The sequence below is a fragment of the Gadus morhua genome, chromosome 7 (genome assembly GCF_902167405.1).
Source record: "Gadus morhua chromosome 7, gadMor3.0, whole genome shotgun sequence".
Taxonomy (NCBI): Eukaryota; Metazoa; Chordata; class Actinopteri; order Gadiformes; family Gadidae; genus Gadus; species Gadus morhua.
In genome coordinates this window covers 17,437,173-17,455,685 of record NC_044054.1, presented here as the reverse complement: position 1 = coordinate 17,455,685, position 18,513 = coordinate 17,437,173, and the positions used below count along the sequence as shown (strand labels likewise).

General features: G+C 44.6%; 1 protein-coding gene across 6 annotated transcripts in view; it reads right to left on the bottom strand.

The window, feature by feature from the left end:
• The window catches only part of synj1 (synaptojanin 1), a 30,886-nt gene extending 14,687 nt beyond the window's left edge, over window positions 1-16,199 (bottom strand). The window contains exons 1-19 of one of the 6 annotated variants that reach the window (XM_030360158.1): window positions 15,935-16,199; window positions 14,846-14,999; window positions 14,632-14,718; window positions 13,915-14,182; window positions 12,963-13,188; window positions 12,518-12,601; window positions 10,787-10,864; window positions 9,243-9,304; window positions 7,373-7,469; window positions 6,901-7,076; window positions 6,565-6,646; window positions 6,090-6,242; window positions 4,085-4,250; window positions 3,529-3,552; window positions 2,530-2,721; window positions 2,310-2,397; window positions 1,819-1,959; window positions 1,189-1,381; window positions 706-864 (exon numbers count right to left, since the gene is read on the bottom strand). In XM_030360158.1, coding sequence (XP_030216018.1) covers window positions 706-864; window positions 1,189-1,381; window positions 1,819-1,959; window positions 2,310-2,397; window positions 2,530-2,721; window positions 3,529-3,552; window positions 4,085-4,250; window positions 6,090-6,242; window positions 6,565-6,646; window positions 6,901-7,076; window positions 7,373-7,469; window positions 9,243-9,304; window positions 10,787-10,864; window positions 12,518-12,601; window positions 12,963-13,188; window positions 13,915-14,182; window positions 14,632-14,718; window positions 14,846-14,966 — 2,397 coding nt within the window. In that variant the 5' untranslated portion in view covers window positions 14,967-14,999; window positions 15,935-16,199. Of the gene's footprint in view, window positions 1-705; window positions 865-1,188; window positions 1,382-1,818; window positions 1,960-2,309; window positions 2,398-2,529; window positions 2,722-3,528; window positions 3,553-4,084; window positions 4,251-6,089; window positions 6,243-6,564; window positions 6,647-6,900; window positions 7,077-7,372; window positions 7,470-9,242; window positions 9,305-10,786; window positions 10,865-12,517; window positions 12,602-12,962; window positions 13,189-13,914; window positions 14,183-14,631; window positions 14,719-14,845; window positions 15,000-15,535; window positions 15,852-15,934 lie in introns of those variants that run through there. The other 5 variants (XM_030360157.1, XM_030360161.1, XM_030360160.1 and 2 more) reach the window with 5 other exon arrangements.
• Between the last annotated feature and the right edge of the window lie 2,314 nt (window positions 16,200-18,513).

The following is an 18,513-nucleotide window of genomic DNA, read 5'->3' as shown; positions in this document are numbered from 1 at the left end:
CTGGCCTGCATCAGCTCATCGTACTTTGTTTCCTTTTGCCACAGTGTTTTGTGGATCGATAGCTCACGGCTGCCTGCTTCACTCCCTCCAGCCTGTAGCTCCCCACTCACCAACCTGCCCCCTGCGTCACTACTCGTCTGCACTAAATAAACATGCTTATCACTCCAACTCAAGTCCCGTCTCTGTGTTCTGCTCTTGGGTCCAGCAGCTATTGAACCTCAACAGTACCTCCGTCATGGATCACAGTACGTGAGTCTCTCAAGCCATCAGAGAAGTGGCAGAGATGCGCTAATAGGTTCAGCCGTTTGGAGTTGTTCCATTATGTGTGTGCCGAGGGGACCATAAGTGTTTCATAATGAAACACTTGACCTCCAGTGTGGCTCCGCTGGGACTTCGAGAGCGGTAATCATCGGTGCCGTGTCAAAACAATGTTTGATGGGAGAATATCAGTGCTCATCTCCTTAGTCGGCTCTTGTTTGTACTCTCTTTGAACGTTTCAAAGTGCACTTGGTGGATTCTTATTTGTACTCTCTGAACATTTAAAAATGCACTTGTTTGACATATGCACATCGTCGCCTTACCATGTTTCATGTTTCCATCTTATTCGGTGTGGATGTCAGCCACAACAACTGAATATACAATTTGCACATTTCTGTGAATAAAGTCGCACCTCCAGAACCAGTACACTCAGACCCATGACCTCACCATGCCGGCGTTCTTCTGGTCCAGCAGCTGGTCTCCGGCGGTCAGGGCCTCCCAGTTCTGCTGCTTGATGAGCTCCTTCACCTCCTCGTTGGGCAGGTTGATGCGGTAGTTGAAGTCCCCGCACCAGAACACGTAGTCGTGGGAGTACAGCAGGCGACCCTAGGGGAGGAACGGGGGGGGGGGTTAGACTGGGATTATTGACTGGGATTGTCCGGAGATGGGGTAAATGGCCAGACCAGTCTTGATCTGTTTACACCTGGATCCATGTTGGAACAAAATTTGAATTTGTATTTATTTTGGGGGGCATCTTCTCTGTTTAGTCCCATAGAAAACCATTTGTTTGAGCAGAAATGTGTGGGTAAATACTTTTCCCACACGGTAGTCGCTTTGACATGACATTTAATATTTGATATATTTGATACATTTGATGTTTAGTTGGTCAACAATGAAAAGGGGAATGAGACAGCCCAAGTTTAGGGTTACCATAGGGAAGGAGAGTCTGCGCGTGATCTCATTGTAGTCATCGTTCCTCTCCTTGACCTGTGATTGGCCAGCTGCAAAGTGGGAGCAGAGGAAGCAGATACTGGTGGTGTGGAACAGCAGGCGGATGGCAACGCCCCCTTTATTGCCAGTGGCTCCGCCCATCCCGGTTTTGACTGTATCCACGGCGACATCCCTGAGTCACAACAAAGGAAAGAGAAAACTATTTTTTTCCAGGAACCAAGTTAAAGCCCATTCAAAACTCTCTCCAGCTTTAATATGACTTCAGCTTTCATAAAAACTATTCAATGCAAAGCCATACCATGTTTCAATTACTATTTTAACTAGTTGTATCCAAGTATATAAAAGGTATTGAGTCTTTTGACATCAGAAAGATTAAAAAAAACTGGCAAATTATAATCAGTATTATATTTCATTTGCTAAAGAAAATTGATTGCCAGTGGAAAGAAATCAACAAAAGTTTTTTATGTGAATAATATATTTTTTAAATGATGCTACAAATGGTGCCTGATACATAAAGGACCCAAACACTGAACGTTAACTTCCTATGCCAGGCCTGCTTGTATGTGGGGCCGTGTCTACAGCGAGGCGGGGCGTGGCTAGGTACCGTACCTGATGAAGGGGGCGTGTTGCGGGCGGATGAACACAAACAGGCACACGCCCACCAGCTGCTCCGACGCCAGCAGGACGTACTTGTGGTCCCGGGAGATGTTCTTCTGCAGCTCGGCGGCCCACATCTTCTGGTTGGTGGTGCTGAGAGAGACGGTACCATGAGAGGGCCGAGCATGAGCAGGATAGGGACATGGTGGGGGATCAAAGTGGCTGTTAACATGTCTCGGTCCTCTTCAGATATTTGCTCGAAAGAGAGTGTGTTTTTGTACTTCCTAGGCTGATGAGTGATGATTCCTAGGCAACGTGAGCTGTGTATATGTGTTTGCAGTTCAACCAGTAAACGGAGTAGAATTGTAACAATCATGCAAAACGTTGATCGTAACTAGACAGCTATTCTTGTCAACAAAAAAATGCTTTTGGTTATTATTATCTCCCTCCATCCACGCAGCTACCACAATATAATTTTGGTAGCTTGTAGCGTGGTCACATACCTGGCACTGACTATGTTGCCAGCGTTCAGCTCCACCATCTCCTCAAAGCCAATGGCAAAAATATCTATAGGGGGGTTTGGCTTTCCGTCTGTGTGGTGAAAAGAACAACACGCATTTCAAATATTACCGACATCCGATTCGTTTAGATGTTACATTTATTATATTCAAATTTCACAAGCTACCAAACAGACAAGTGATTCCGTGCAGTAAAACCATGTACCTTGAAACTCAGGAAGTCCCGCCTTCTTTGGCGCGTCCAGCAGCCAATCGTTGAGGGTCTGGTTGCGGTAGGCAATGCTGCGAAACTGCTTGCCCCCGTTGACGTTCCAGGTTCCGACGCACACACGGATCTGCTTTGGCCGCGTGTACTTGCGGTAGTTCTGACACATGCCCAGAAGCACTCTGGGAGACGCTGCACCAGAAGAGAAACTCAGTTAGTCTGTGTGTGTGTGTCTGTGTCTGTGTGTGTGTGTGTGTGTGTGTGTGTGCGCATGCCTACTCCTGCATATGGAAAAGAAAACATTGAAGTGGATGGAAACAACCAAACATGGTCCACCGCACACTAACACAGTTGGAGATGGTTCAACTATGGATGGAGATGGATGGGAGGGTGGGGGTACTGTAGAGTTGTTAAAGGGAACCTCTGTAAGGGGCCAATTACATGCCATCTATTTATACCAAGCACTGGAACAACAGTCTGGCATACTGGGCAATGTGAACACAGGGACTACAAACAAGGTTGAGTGAAACCTGAAGCAGAGAAATCTGGGTATGAACCGGTTAGACAAGTCTTGGATCCGACCCAGAGTTTTTGCAGGACACGTTTAGGCAGATTGCCCCTTGTGCTTCTCAGAAATGTTGGTTTAATCCAAAAACAATGTTACGTTTGACAATGATGATGATATGATCTGATCAGTACAAACACTGACAAAGCAAACCTTAAACCTACATTTACATAACACCCAAAAATTACATTTATTTTGTATTTATTTCAGCACTCACTAGTGTACACATTTGCCAGAAAGTCTGTCCTCCAAACCAGGTTTACACTGAATGACTAAAGATGATGACACAACGACAACGTAAAGTAAGATAATCAACATGGTGGGCACATATACCACTGGGGAGGGAGAGGTACCCAGACAGACAGGGTGGTGGAACAAGATGGAGGACAGATAGACGGACGGACAGTCGTCCGTTAGCCAGCCAGTGACCGTACCTGATTGTAACACAGGCTCAGTGACTAATATCAGGAGCGATAGCAGCACAGAGAGGGGAGAGAAGGGAGGGGTTAGCAGGGCTCTCAGAGAGATAATACAAGTAGAGCAGGCAGGCAGTCAGCCGGTAAGTCAGTCAGTCAACAAAGGGCTAATCTAGCTGGCCCATGTGAGCAGGGCCGATGGGAGATTAGACCTCTCGCTTGGTCACGCAGGGCACCGGCCTCTCTGCTTAACGCAGTGGGGAGGACTCAGGGCATGCCCTTCAACCGCCAGCAAGGGCCAGTCGGCCAGTAATACGCTTGAGTGAGCCGTCAGCTGGTCGTTAGATAATTAATAATTAATATGATATTGAATTTACAATATTGTAGAAGCAAGCTTTATTAATTTAGCTATTGGTGAAAAAAAGTGTGAAATAATTAAATTAAAAAAAGAATATTATATATAAATATATACACACACAAAATGCATTGGCAGTCGTCATTCATGCAAGCAGAACCACTTGGAGAGACCTCGGTGATGTCATCGCAACATGGACTTCCTGGTTCCAGGCATTACCGTAAAGACTGGAGGTGGTGAGCAGCGCCCGGGCCTTGTCAGCCAGGTCGCTGTTCAGGGTGGAGCCCAGCCTCAGGATGTCGATGGCTTCCTGCTTGGAGCTGTCGAAGAAGTTGTTCTGGATGGTCCGCGTCACCGAGCGCGCCCCGTCCTTCAGCTTTCCCACCTGGAAGCAGGCCAAGAAGAATACACTCTTGTTTAATGCTTTTATGAATAGGAAACGTCACTATTTAGTGGAGTTTGATATCAGAAGCAACATGCAGTGAGCTATTATATTCTATATTTCACATTTTTTAGACACATGTCATTAATGGACAGGCTTGGGTAAGGCAGGTAGGGGTTAAAGCCCAAAGGTTCAAACTCCAATCCCATTGGGATTCGAACCTTGAACCTTTCAGCTGGAGTTCAAACACCCTTACCAGTAGGCTATCCTGCCCCCATGTTATTATAATGTTATTAAATAATGTTGTAAAAATAAAGTTTCACCCAGAAAAAGAAAGGCGGCGGGCTTCCTAAAAGTTTAATGATTGGAAATTAGAACAACTTTTGTGCAGTTCTTATTAAGAGCGAGATCAAGACAATTTGATGAATGTGAAACTGGGTAGGGATGTTTTGCATTCTGATGTACGATTCATTTAATTTCATATAAATAGGCCAAATAATTTATTTTCCATTAACACTACGTCAAATTTGCCTTTTCCTGCAAGGAGCTAGTACTCTTAAATGGGTTAAAACATTAGCTCTGAAAATAACTGAATCATCGATTACACAAATTCAAATCTGTTCTGATAAGATTGGGAGGATGGTGAAGACGAATATCCTTCATTTTCTCCCAAAAGGCAAACCCTGATCCAAAGTAACAGAGTAAAATCCTCGGACGCACATGACAATGAGTAAATAACCCATCCTGCACCAGCACCATAGACCACCCAAGCCTGAGGTCATCGCTCTGCCCTTATAAGGGTTTCCAGATCGTACGGTCTCGCCAGACTATGGGATCTCCAAAGAGGCTCCAAACTTGCAAGAAACTACGAAATATGCCAACACTGCCTAATATCCTCGGGATATATAATATATATATATAAAAATGGTGACAAGAAATGTTTAGTTAAAAAAACAAACACTAGTACTGCCTAGCTTAGCATGTATTGTCCGATATCAACCGGCTTGCGCGCTGAAATGATGAAGTCACGCAAAACAAAGACTGCATTCAATGAAACGAAAACAGCGAAGGAGCCGGACATAAGTGACGGCGACCTAATCAGGGGACGCCATCGCTCGGGTGGTCTCTCCCAGAAGAGCTCGGAGACCGAGCCCACATCCCCAGTGTCTCCGAGGGGTAAACACTGCACCAGAGATAAGGACCTTTGTTCACGACAACAAGACGAAGGCGGACTGGCGCTTGACTTACCACGCGGGGCAGAGAGGTCCAGAAGAGAGCAGAGAGAAAAGGGGCACACAAGAGTTTAGAAAACAGAAGGGGAACACACGGTGCTGCACTCAAAGAGAAAGCACTTCACGCTCATCTCAGAGAGCATGACATGCGGCTGTTGGTTGTCGAATATGCACTCCCCGGGCCCATAGGATGTGGACGTGAAGGATCAGAGTGTAGCTGTCTCACTACTTTTTGCCCCCTTGCATGGGGGCAAAAAGTTGCATGACCTTCCATGATCCATGGACTACTTCAAATGAATAACTAGGATGTGATACCGGAATAGATATAGAGGATATAACATCAGATAGGATTATGAGAAGTACTCAAGGATTGCTGTGAGGGGAATGAAAAGCAACTGTCAGTGGACCAAATCAAAATGGACAACTTAGACGGTAAGCCAAATCATAAAATCCAAAGTTATTAAAACCTGCTGCATAAGCCTAGCACTTATAACGAAAACATCTAAATTGAGTCTGAATTGAGTTCTGAGCTGAAATCATCTTATAGGCCTTTAACGGTGCTAGTCGAACCAGTGCTTAAAAAGGCCCAGTGGAAGCGCTCGGTCAGTACCTTGGCCTTCCCGTCCAGGGCACCTGTGCCGGCGTAGATCTTGCTGACCGAGTCTCCGTTGACGGTCCACATGGTCCGGAAGACCTCCTGGAAGCGGGCCACCAGCTGGGGCTTCTCAGTCAGGCCCATCTCTTCCAGCTGCTTGGGTAACATCTGCCGGCCCGACCACAGGGGGGGGGTGAAAGAGCATTTAAGTGTGCACCGAAAACCTTAACTGTCAGTGGGGTGCCCAGAATCAGGCTGCAGCGCCACCGATAAAGAGATCTGACCACGTCTACTTGATATTTGCTAAGTCCGTTAAGCAGTCTTTTCATTTCAAGTCACTTCGAGAGGTACTCGCCGTCACCCGGTTATCGATGCTGACGTTTAATTGGTAGAACCTAATCGGAGCGCGATACGTTGGCGTTCCCTGTATGCGTGTGTCTGCCCTTTGCTGGGGGTGTCGTGCTCGAGAAGGGGGCGCTGGGGGTCTGACCTCCAGGGCAAAGTAGGCCTGGACACTGTTGGTCCTGTCCAGGCAGTCCAGGCAGTTGGTCCGGAGGGTCCCGCTCTGCGTCCTGGGTGAACATCAGAGACCACCATCGTGTATGATTATATGAATGCATTTGTGAATGAATGAATGAATGAATGAATGAATACACTTTTCCCATACAAATTTGAAAAAAACCATTCAAATCAAACTGAGGGTGCTCTCTACAACTGAAGAGACTGCGGATGAGCAAAACAAGGCGAAACCCCCACGATCATTCCCAAAGTCCATTAACCGTTAGCCTATTCACACGAGGCCCCACCCTCTCTGGCGATGGCTCACCTGGCGATGCCAGTCTCTCCAGAGTAGTAGAAGAAGCCGCAGTCATCCACGAAGCGGCTGACCTGGGGCTTGAGCACGCTGTGCAGCTTCTCCGCCTTGCCCCCCTTCACCATCTGGTGGTAGTCGAAGTTCACCATCTTCACCGCGCCGCCGTGCTCCGACGCCTTCAGGTGACTCTGGACGCCGGGAGGGAGCGAGGAGGGAGAGCCGTGAGAACGCAATGGGCTACACGTGCACTGGGGGCAACACGCGATGCACACGCATGCATTGCCTCGCTACGGTATATGAATTGCACACTTGTTTGTTACAATTGATTATTTTGTCATTTAGATGAGACTTTTATCCAAAGCTACTGAGAGCAATGACCATTTACTTTTCCATTTGAGTTGATGACAGCGTTGATGTATGAAATGAAAAGCGCTAGGACGAATACATTAATATCTGATCTATTAACACGGCGGGTTCCACTGACCTGGAATGCTTTGCTGAGCATGTGCTCTCCCTCCTTGCTGCCCAGGAGGTTAATGATCACCTGTTTGCCATACAGCTTCCGCAGAGCACTGAAGTGTCTGGAAAATACAAAGGGGCACGTCTTCGATGTACACATACTACACACACATTAGCATATACTGGTGGGGACACGCATGACCTCATGCTGTCCATTTGGGCCATCATGGAGCGCTTTGTAAGCATGGGGGGGGATGAGACTTGGTATGCATTTTAAATCATCAGCAAGATGGACATAGCCATATTGATTGTATAATACATTTAAATCGGGCAGTGGGTACAATTTGAGAGTTGCACACACACACACACACACACACACACACACACACACACACACACACACACACACACACACACACACACACACACACACACACACACACACACACACACACACACACACACACACACTTCCCTTACCAATAGCTCACAATTGGCGATACCGTTTCTCACAAATTATTTCTTAAATCGTACCTTCAGCACCTCTAACATGAAAAGACACGCTCATCTATCAAGCCGTTTTTCCGTTGTCATGGTGAACATCACTTGCAATATCTTGCGAAACATATCCTTTGTACGTTTCACAATATCCTGATACATTCTTAAACCTCTTGGCCCTGAATGCCTAGACAGAGCACGGTACTACCATTGGTACAGCGTACTAATAATAATCTTCCACCGCTTCATTAAAACTAGAGCTGTCAAGCGATTAAAATATTTAATCGTGATTAATCGCATTAATGTCATAGTTAACTCACGAATCGCAAATTATTTTTCTATGCTAAATATCCCTTGATTTTTTTGTCCCATAATTCTTCTCATTTTAATTCTCTTATCAACATGGTGAAGTGCATCGGCTTGCCTTGTGCAAATGATTTTTTATTGATAACAACATTGGCATATACTGATCAAAACAGGACGATACAAAAAAAGAGCCTATAGTGCAATTAAACGACTGCTTTGAACAAATGTCATTTGAACATAGCAGTCAGGCTACTGCTTCTATGTTTTGAGCCAAAGGAAAAAAATAAAATAAATATATATATATATTTTTTAAATAAAACAATTGCGTTAATCACGCAATAATTTTTTTAACGCCGTTAAAATTGGTTTGCGTTAACGCCGTTAATAACGCGTTTAACTGACAGCTCTAATTAAAACGTTTTCACAGATCCCTAAATGAAGCATCTGCGTCTATTGATTGGGTGTCATAGTGGGTGGTGCGCGGGCACCATGTCCCGAAGAACCACTGCATCTTGATAACGGACCGGGCTGTCCGTGTGTTACTGGTCTCCTGCGTTAAGCAGACGCTGGCCTCCTCAAAAGGAAAACCAGAGAGTGACTCAGACCACGTCAAACACAAGGGCACGTCTAGCTCTGCTCACCATGAATCACCACCCAGAGGCCTACAATATAACAGCGCCGCAATCTGATATGCGCTATGTTGAGATGAGTCTTATCCTCACTTTTAACCCATTTAGGAGAAGATCCTCTGTTACATGCTTTTGGTCCTTGGGTTAATATTATGCTTTTCAAAGCAGTGGCGTGAAGGCACGACGTTTGTCCGCCGTCAAATAAACGCTGGAACAACGCAGGCCGTAAGGGCTGGCCCATGAGTCATTTGGGTTGCAAATGGACATCTGACGGAGAGCAGATCAGCAGGGCGTTGGTATAGCGTGTATTGGGGTCAGTAGCAGCCTTGGACATAAACTTTTGTTGAATACATTTCCTGGCAATTCTCTAGCTGGTGGCTGTTGCAGGGAAGGCGAGTCACAACAGCTCTGGACTGGCCCCGACTGGCCCCGACTGACACACACAAATTGCTTCATGATTACCTTTCAAATGCGGGTGCGTTCGCCTCGAAACCCCTGGAGAGCTTGACGCGATGGGAGCCAACCTGCGAGGAGGAGGCAAACACGGGGAGGGTGAAGGGACACATGGCACACACTTCAGACAGCGTGACATCACCTCTTGCAGCGGGCCAGGGTTTGTGCGCATTTTGTCGAGCCACACATTGCTGCTGCAGAGGGGCCAGACATTCTGGCGGATAAAGGCGGATTTGAAGAGCAGCTTTAGGGGAGAGAGCTTTGTTGTGGAAAAATCATACCCCAAAGGAGGCCGGTAAAACAATCAACAAAAGCACGGGGAAGAGGAGGTGATTGGTTCTGAACAAGAACACAAAATGTGTGAATAAGAATAAACCCGTCATTCGCATCATTCAAGAATCCCGGTATTCCTCGGCCCCTCTCTCTATCCCGTCGGCTTTCTTACCGTGTGCATCATCTCCATCCTTTTCATTCACACTTCTTGAATGTTTTGGGTGGTGCCTAAAGTCTTTTCATTGCTGTCTTTATCGGGAGACTGTTCTGTTTCTCTCGGTTTCCGAATCACATCTTCCTGTTTGTTGGGACGGGGATTGGGACCGTTACTAAACAGTTGACACAATGCTGCCGCCATTTAAGTCATGACTTCCCCTTGCCAGCGCTGTGTTTCCCAACACAGTTGTGTCTAGCCCTCCTCTTGCACCCCCCAGTGCGGTCAGAACTGTGTTAGGAATAACAGCGTAAGCAACCCATGAATATTTAATAAATTGATTATCTTGGAGCTGATGGCGCTGCTCGGATTACTACAGTAGAAGACCTTCCTCTCCCCCCCACTCTCATGGATAGCTTTACACAAGTGATGCACGGTTGACTAGGCTGAGAGTATTTCTAAGTATTCTCTCGGCTGAGATGGAATTGGGCACTAATTGACAAGCAGAGTTAGCAAGCATTTCGTGCAACTCGACCTAAGCAGAACTTCTTAGTCCAGAGCTAGACTAGTTTCCAACTTAAAAATCCATCTTTTAAAAATGAAAAGCGTACCCACCCCTCAACCAAAGGAACAGCTAAACCAAGCGGGAGAGAAAGACGCAAAGCATCTACTTGTAAAACGGGGGCAGTAAAACACTGAAAAACAGCCCCAAAACACATGCAAGGCCAAACCAAAACTATGTATGGCTCAACTTTGGCAGTATCAGTCTACCATGTCTTCCGCCTCTTTTCTACATTGCTGGAACATCAGCAGTGTTAAAAGGTTTGGTGAATGGCTTAGGGGATGGTTTTCAGTACAGGTGCTCACCTGATAAAATATGTCTGGGAGCTGGAGGAAATAAAGAAAAAGGCCCTTTACCGATATCTAACCTCCCTAACGCAAGGCGTTTTGTAGACCTGTGCAATGTCAGGAAAGGTTTGTTTTTTTTGGAGTGGGAAGATGACAGGTAGCTTCAAACTCCGGGCATTGCACAGCACTTTTCTACTGCATGAGAGAGCCATCACCAGCAGAGCAAAACAAATTAGCAAAACATAAATAGAGAAGCGATTGATAGGGGTTGTTGTACCAGGTGGGGGTTTTCATCCATTCCATTAGGTCGTCGATTTTCATTCAGTTGCAACAAAACGCCCTTAATTGACTTTTTCTGAACACACAGCATGAATAGATGTGGTTAAAATTCCACAGGCCTCCCAATGTAAACATAGAATCTCTTGCACACACACACACACACACACACAAATACCAAGCATTCTCCCGGAATTCTTAGTCTTGGCCTGTTATAAAACATTTGATTAATTGATAATAATAATTTATTTCTAATGATTTGAAACATTTCTGAACTGCATGATCTAAAGGCAGAAATTGCATGGTATTTCCACCTCATAAATTCCTAAAATGTACTTATTAATTACAAAATAATCAATTCATAAATGATTAATTAGCTAACATTTTCACACTAATCACTACAGATTCAAGAGACTCTTAATTTAGGACTCATAGTAGCGGGACTGCAAGACCATTAAAAGTAATACTGTATGTTTTCTTTAGGAAAAATTAAGGGTTTAGCTCTGTTTTCCCTGCTAGTTCTGCCATGTTCACTTGTACGGGAACTTTCAGTTCCCTAACATCCTACAATTGTTTCAGAAAGACATTGGGCAGAAAAATATAAACAATCAAAGGGGTTACACAATGTGAGTTTAAAGGAATAATTCATCCGAGAAATTTGACATTCTTTGCACACATTTTTCAACAACATTCAGAAATCACTATTGAAGATTATCTCCAAAACATGTCAGCCCTCATTCTCAGTCTACGAAATAGCTATGATTGCTATCTCTAACTCAAGCTTTTCTGTCTGTCCTCCCTACACATCCGCTCATCGACTTCACACTTGGCGGGTGCAATCCTGAGGACCAAAGGAAGCGCAGTGCCTAGTGGGAAGTTGTTGGGATGAGCTGTTCTCCGAAAAAACCTGCAAGCAGCAATCACGGGGGCCAGGCCGTCGGCCCGTTCCCGAACGGGCGCGTTGTGAACGGGGACTGCGCTAGTTGAACTTGAATACCGAAACGCAGCGTCCACAAACACACCAGTACTATATCTCTTCCGTGCCTCCTTCCCAATGAATATCAGTTTGGTTTTATAAACCAGCTCAAACTGATAAGATGATCCTGCTTCAGCTGCTTTCAATGTTTATAACACATAACTGCCAGATAGATAGCAGCCATCTTTGATAACACCCCCAGCTAGCAGCTGTCAACTGTTATGATAGTCGGACTGAGCTGTGCAATGGCTTATGGGCAATGGATGGTATTGGAGCTTGACAAATCATCTCACCGTCTACTTTCCCCCTTAATGTATTGCTTAATGTATTGCAAATGCAACATTCTTCACTTTTGTGTTTTTAATATCAAACCCACAATCGTTTCCCTGGAAGTGAAAGAATCATTTACATCCATCGTCTATCTGAAGATGCTTGGTTAAGGCTGCCTGTGACTTCCAATTATCATGCTCAATTAAATCAAATACTTCACTGTCAAGAAATGTTCTACTACAACAAAATTCACCCATAAATGATAGCTATTTACTTAAAGAGTGAATTATTCCTTTAGGTACAAGTACTTACAACTGCAACCAGATGGAGACAGAAGAAGGCTCGGTAGGACTGCTGCATAATTTTACTGCGGATGATTATTGATCCGTCACAAACCAATGGCAGGTTAATAATTTATGTTTCCATAAGGCGACATCATGAACCTGGTTGTGTTATTTCGAGATGTAGATTTCTTTTCCCCATTACCTGTATTCCAGGCTGTTCCCAGAACAACGGAATGGACCCGCGGATCTGGATGAAGGAGGAGACCTTGTCGTCCAGAAAGATCACCTGTTTACAGCAAACAGAAGGAGGGCATTATCTTAATTGCAGGGTGACTGAGGGATTGGTTTAACTGCAGGGTGCTGAGCTTGCAATGCCAAATAGAATACAAAAATACACACTAACTCCATGAACAACAGTATGTCTTTTAATCCTAAGGGCAGAGCGAAACCTGTTTTAGGGTGAAAACCCAAGACTGAGGAGAGTTCCAGCTCTCGGGCCCTGGGGTGGAGTCGTGTAATAACCATAACAACCCGCTAATACAAAACGAATGCCGAGTGCATGAGAGCGTGCGTGCACACCCCAACACTACGGTATGTCATCGACGCCGACGGCAGCCATTTTACATCCAAGCGCCTCTTCCACTGACCTGCTCCGTCTCAACGAAGTTGGCCACCTGGCCGTCGTCGTTGGTGCCGCGCACGTTGAAGCGGGTGCCGGCACGCTCCGAGCTGAGGCGGGAGATGATGCAGGCCTTGGCCTGTTTGTGGCCGGCGTAGATGGTCCGGACCTCCACGCCGCCGCACATCAGCCTCAGCAGCCAGTCCTCGCAGTGGACGCCGTAGTGCTTCAGGTGCAGGTGAAGAGACTGGTTCCTATTGGTTTACGATTGATCGAAGCGGAGAGTGGGGGTGTTACAGGAGCAACACGAATACACTGCATGCCAACGTCGCTAATGTGATCATATCCATGATACACACACACACACACACACACACACACACACACACACACACACACACACACACACACACACACACACACACACACACACACACACACACACACACACACACAGGTGCATAAACATGCACGCGTGCACCAAGACACAAACACACACACACAAACAGGTTGAGGAAGTTCAGTAAATGACACAGGGAATAGGGAGGAGACGAGAAGCAGAGAGAAGAGGAAGAGTTGGCTTGCTGAAGTAGGTATGGCTTAGGATCCCTAAACAGCTGCTATACAACGCAACTCTACCCCCAACCCAGCCTCACCCCTCCTCAGCTCACTCTGGGCCCCGTTCCAACATGAATGACACCTGGGAAACTGATTTTATCTCTCCATCCTGGATGCGAGTGTGTGTGTGCGTGTGCGTGTGCGTATAACACGTGTTACCATGATGATATTGTCGTGATGTTTGAATAACATAAACTTGTGAACAATAGGAGAGAAAAACTAAACATACATTGAACACTGACTGATTGGCAATTAGCAATTCAATTGAGAGTTGACATTGCATGCTTAGACCAAAGGTAATAAATGTAACGCCCTGCACAGAACGGAGTCTACTGAACGTTGTAAGAGGCCCTCTGACGCACCAGAAGAAGCGGTTGTCCGTAGTGTCCTCCAGGATTCTGCGGTGAGCGTTGAGGCTGAGGTCCATGCTGACTCCCGTGGCGGACCAGGCAAAGTAGAAGTGTCCCGAGCTCAGCACCTTGCGCACGTCCGCGATGCGGTCCTCGTCGGCGGGGTCGTTCTTCAGCGAAATGAAGTCTGTCTGCGTGACCCTGAAGATCTCAGAGTCCTGCACTTTGCCCACAGAGCTGCATCCCGTGACCACCACCAGACTGTGGAGCATGGAGTCACCTGCCAGTAGGGAATGCAAGAGCATGGATTACATCAATGTACCACAATGGAGGAGGGGGGGGCAGTCAACGTTATGGTGGTCGCCGGATGGATCTCGCACTGTAGTAGCTATGGTTCAACCATTTGTTTCAAGGATATCTACTGCAGATAGGGGCAGGAGAATGACCATGCAGGGGTTGATATAAAACCCTGGAAATTAAAGAGGAGTGTGGTCTGGGAAGATTACAAATATCAGAGAGGAATTGCATTATCTCCATTCTATAGAAGAGAGATGGCGAACAAATCTGCACCATCACCACAAATGAGGATTAATCAGATATTTCTGTTGTTGGAGGTCATGTAAAGGGCAGAAGAAAGCAGCTTTAATTTTTGTCGTTCATGCACTAACATTCAGACAGACAGATAATGTTATAGAGGGAACAGCGTGTATCGACAATGCAGAAACTTACCCAGGTTTAGACGGAGAACCCCAAGAATCCCGTAGGCATCAACCATCTTGGTATAAGTGTTTTTGATGGCTTCCTTCTCCGCAGCCGCTATACATCAACAATAAGCAATGCTATTTTCAGTGCGGGTTCTCCTTGCTATCGAGTGGCATACCATAACCAATGAGATATGTAGGGTATATTTTTGTAAAGTATGAAATCAAGAGGACATTCTTACACAGTACAGCGACAGCTCCAGACTCAAACATGAGGCACTCATCTTTGTTCCTCGTTTCCACTATGACACTATACGGTGGGTCCAGTTTATGGTAAATGCGGTACCCCTTGCTGAAGGCCATTGTTGATCCAAGATAAAATGACCTATGTTGATTCTGATAAAAAACAATTACAAATGAATTCATGACAGCACATTAGAGAACGGCAGGCAACCACATCATGTTTCAAATACATCTTCTGAATGTTGCAGTTTGCTCCATTATCATGCATTGTAGACAGCATCAATTCAGAAACAGAAACCATGAAACAGAAACCATGAAACAGCTTTACCAAATATGACTGCTCACCAGTTGATGAGGAAGCAGCAGCATATCTCAATTAAACGTAATTTACATTAAACCAGACGATTCTGAGATAATGTCAATGCCATTATATTTACTGTAGTTTATAAACGATAAATAGTTACCATAATGCATAGCTTGCTATGCAGCTTATTAGTGATAATAACCTAAAATAGTAAAAATGGCATTTCTGAAATGCTGATCCGAATCCAACCCAAAAACGTTGAATCATCAGCATCACGTATAAACACAACACATCTATAGATTTTGAAATATCAGATCTCTTCAAACGAATTGAGATATTATTATGCAGGTAATACAGCAGGCCAAAGAACAGAGATGCCAGCTACCTCTCCTCAATCCTCAGTCACGACCTGTTCACCAACAGTATGCAAAGCTAACGTATCCTAGTAGCTCGTTCAACGCAAGAAATTGTGTTGAGTTGCCATCTAAATAAGACGGTAAGATAAATCAGCTAAGTGAGCACGGCACAGCATGAAGTCTATCCTGCCCGCTAGTGATATCATTCGCACGCCAGTATAATGTATTAGCTAGACATCGCTAGCTCTATGTAATTATGTGGACGGTGATGCTAGCCAGTAGAAACTCGTCGGCTCCAAATGGTTTATCGGCCATTCATCTAATACAAACATCAGCATAGTTCCTGCAAATATAACATTATTTTATTTCCAACGCAATGTTGAAATTGCTTAATTCTATCAGTTAAAGGACGCTAGATTTCACCTTACCGTTTCCCCCTACCGGGTTTTCCACAGATTGCTGTTGGCTGTCACAACAAAATCCCTCCAGTAGTGTTGTCGATGGTACATTCCGACGGTACCACAGTCCACATTACCGTAATACTAGTAAAGTACTGGAAATAAAGGTTCAGTCCAAATAAAGCTCGACCCCAGCATACTTACCTTTATTATATGATCCTAAAATAGAATAACAATAAGTGCAATAAATATGCTAAAAAATCTCTCTTGGTTTTAAGAAGAACTGAAAGCTCATTCTGCTGTTAGTTTAAAGCCTCTCTCTCTCTCTCTCTCTCTCTCTCTCTCTCTCTCTCTCTCTCTCTCTCTCTCTCTCTCTCTCTCTCTCTCTCTCTCTCTCTCTCTCTCTCTCTCTCTCTCTCTCTCTCTCTCTCTCTCTCTCTTTCTCTCTCTCTCCTCTCTCTCTCCCTCTCTCTCCCTTTCTCTCTCCCTTCCTCTCAATTCAATTAAATTCAAAAAAGCTTTATTGGCATGAGAAATATACATTTGCATTGCCAAATCAGGTGAACACTAAAATAAACAGCATTATAAGGTAAAAAGTAAAAAGGTCAGGTATATAGTATAATATATAATATAATAATAATATAATAACACAAAATATCTATGCATATCAAATGTTATACTATAAAAGTACCATAAAAAGTAAAATGTGCAATATTATAAAAATTACCAAAATTACTGTATCTCGTATAAACATATAAGTTAAAGAATCCACACTAAATACACAGTATTTACATTATGGAGGATCTGTGCAATAGTGCAATTACTGTGTGAAGAGTGAGTCCAGGGGGATGAGTCTATTGGGAGTTTGAGGTCCTTCTCTCATCACAACAGGTGACAAATCTTGCTGCTGCGTTCGCACATTGTTGTATTTCTCCCAACAGGTATGGCAGTTTGTGAGCATCTGGAGTTTCTTTGAAGTCCTTGCATGCCTTTGTAATCCGTGGGAAGTGTGTATTCCTGATGTCTTCATATGACTGGCAGGAAGGCAGGAAGTGCAGTTCTGTTTCTAGTTGGTTGTGTGTGCAGTGGGAGCAGTCTGTTTTCTCTTGGGAGCCAGGTCTGTCTGTGGCGCCCCTTCTCGATGGACAGGCTGTGTTCGCTGAGTATCTGGTCAAGGATTTCCTCAGTTTTGGGTCGGTCACGGTGGTCAGGTATTCTGCCACAGTGTAGTCTGTGTTAAGAGACTACATCTGTATTTACTCTGGTTTTTGGTTGACTCTTTCCAATGTGCCAATTTTTTTTCCTTTTGTTTTCTTATAATTTGGTTTTCCCTGATGCGTTGGTTGTTGTGTGTTGGACAGAGTCCCAGGACAAGCTGGCTAAGGGGACACTTTTCTCGGTGTATACTCTCTGTGGGTAAGAGCCTTGTTGTGGATTGTGTTGCTGTCACTTTCCTTAAGGTGGTTATTAAGTTTTAGGGCTCTCTTCTAAATTTTAATAACGATTGGATATCGTCCTAGTTCTGCTCTGCATGCATTACTTGCATGCAGAGCATTAATGCATTAATTGCATTTCAATTTGATGTTTGTCCCATTTTATCAAATCTTGGTTGGTGAGTGGGCCCCAGACTTCACAGCCGTAGAGCGCAATGGGCTCTATCACTGCGTCAAATATTTTTTGACAGATCTTAATTAGGATGTCTAGTTTGATATTTCTTTTTATGGCATAAAATGCCCTCATTGCCTTGTCTCTCAGGTCATTAACAGCTTTGTTGAAATTTCCTGTGGCGTTCATATTTATGCCGAGGTAGGTATCATTTTTGTTCGCTCCTGAGTAACAGTGTCTAGGTGGAATGTGTATTTGTTGAGGCTGGGTCTTTTTTCAAATATCATTATTTTGATTTTACTAAGGTTCACTAGGGCCCAGGTTTGAGAGAAGCTGTGCAGAAGATCTAGGTGCTGCTGTAGGCCTTCTTTGGTTGGGGACAGCAGCACCAGGTCATCTGCAAACAGCAGACATTTGATTTTGGTGTCTCCCAGTCTTATGCCGGGGGCTGCAGACTGTTCTAATGTCCTTGCTAGTTGCATATGTTGAACAGGATTGGACTCAAGCTGCATCCCTGCAGACCCCGGCTTTGTGGGAAGGAGTCTGTGTGTTTATTTCCTATCTTAACTGCACATTTGTTGTTTGTGTACATGGACTTTATGATGTCGTAAGTTTTTCCTCCAACACCACTTTCTATCAATTTAAAAAAACAGACCATCATGCCAAATTGAGTCGAAGGCTTTTTTAAAGTCTACAAAGCAGGAGAATAGTTTGCTATTCTCCTTAAATTAAATTCATTCCACATTGAATTTTGTTGTGCACCGAACAAACGCGGTGCACCGCCAAAGGTGAACAAGTAGGAGGTCAAAGTATAAAACGTTATATACAAAATCGATATAAACATATCAAATGTAAACACTCAATATATAAGTAAAATGTGGAATACTATAAAAAATTGAGTATCTCCTATAACAGTAGTATTTATTTATAGTATTTATAGTTTGGAAGTTTAATGCATAACAGAAAGAGAAAGTGATGTCTAACATTCACAAAGGAATGCTAGC